A 1,408-nucleotide genomic window follows, 5' to 3' on the forward strand; every position below is an offset into this window, starting at 1 on the left:
AGCCCTGGCTGTCCTGGAACTCACTTTGTAGACCAGGCTGGCCTCGAACTCAGAAATCCGCCTGCCTCTGCCTCCCGAGTGCTGGGACTAAAGGCATGCGCCACCACGCCCGGCTTACCAGAGTTTTTAATGGAGGTATATTTGTTCAGTAGGGTCAACTTATAAACTATTCCTAGGGCTCAGAAGTTAAGAGCGTTTTCTGCTCTTACAGGGGCCTGGAATTTGGTTCCCAACACCCAATTTGGGTGACTCAAAACTGACTGTAACTCCAGCTCCAGGGAATTCAGTGCTCTCTCCCGGCTTCAGTGTGAACCCAGATACATGTATACCTCCCCCAACACACAGCAACAACCAAACAGATAAATAATGAATAAAAGCACTTCACTCAGATGGCTTTACAGGAATTTATTATTCCACAGTTCTGGAAGTTTGGTCTTTGCTGGAGGTGTTGATTGGTTTGTAGATAGATAGTTCCAGGCTGGTCTTGTTAAATAGCTGAGGGTGACTTTGAACTCCTGAGTGTTGGGGTTACAGCTGTGCAGTTTATGCAGTGCTGGGGGATGAACACAGTTCTTCATGCATGCTAAGCAGGTACTCTTCCAGCTGAACCACATCTCCAACCCTGCAGCTGGCCATTTCTCTGTGTCCTCACATGGTTGCGTTTTGCAGGTGTCCCAATTTCCTCTTCTTATGTCACCACATACTGGATGAGAACCCACCCTGTGGCCTCATTTTTTTTAAACTTAATTATCTTTAAAAAGACCTTGTTTCTAAATATATTCATCTTGAGATACAAAGGGTTAGGACATGATCATCTAACTCTTGGGAACAGATACAATTTAGCCCATAGCATTTGAGTAACAGGAGTTATGTTTCAGTGTGTGAATAAGACAGAGAAGGGACCTTCTCTCTGGGGACTCAGCCAGGCAGGTATCACAGGCAAAGAGGATACAGGATTGGGAGGCATCCCAAAGTGTTTCATCTAGAGGTGGGGATAGGAGTAGAAGGGAATGGGAGGCTCAAGGCTACAAAGCCAAAAACATGGAAGGATGCTACATGGTGCCACAGAGTGAGCCAGACAGTTAAGTGCTGCCCATCAACAAGAGCACCGGGGCTATAGAGCTCGCCCAGCAGTACTGGAAGCCCTGGGCTCTGTCCCTGACTTTAGAATGAGAATTTACAAAGGTCTGAGAACTAGGTGGGACCTGGCAAAGCTGGGTGAAGATTTTGTTACTGATGGGCAGTTGAACACTGTACTGGCTATTTTTGTGTCAACTTGACACAGCTGGAGTTATCACAGAGAAAGGAGCTTCAGTTGAGAAAATGCCTCCATGAGATCCAACTGTAAGGCATTTTCTCAATTAGTGATCAAGGGGGAAAGGCCCCTTGTGGGTGGGACCATCCCTGG

General features: G+C 46.8%; 1 protein-coding gene across 1 annotated transcript in view; it reads left to right on the forward strand.

Annotated features, from left to right (window-relative positions):
- The window catches only part of Stxbp2 (syntaxin binding protein 2), a 13,659-nt gene extending 12,374 nt beyond the window's left edge, over positions 1-1,285 (forward strand). The window contains exon 20 of the mRNA XM_021169964.2: positions 212-1,285. Coding sequence (XP_021025623.1) covers positions 212-249 — 38 coding nt within the window. The 3' untranslated portion in view covers positions 250-1,285. The remainder of the gene's footprint in view (positions 1-211) is intronic.
- Positions 1,286-1,408: the final 123 nt, after the last annotated feature.

The sequence above is a fragment of the Mus caroli genome, chromosome 8, assembly GCF_900094665.2.
Source record: "Mus caroli chromosome 8, CAROLI_EIJ_v1.1, whole genome shotgun sequence".
NCBI lineage: Eukaryota > Metazoa > Chordata > Mammalia > Rodentia > Muridae > Mus > Mus caroli.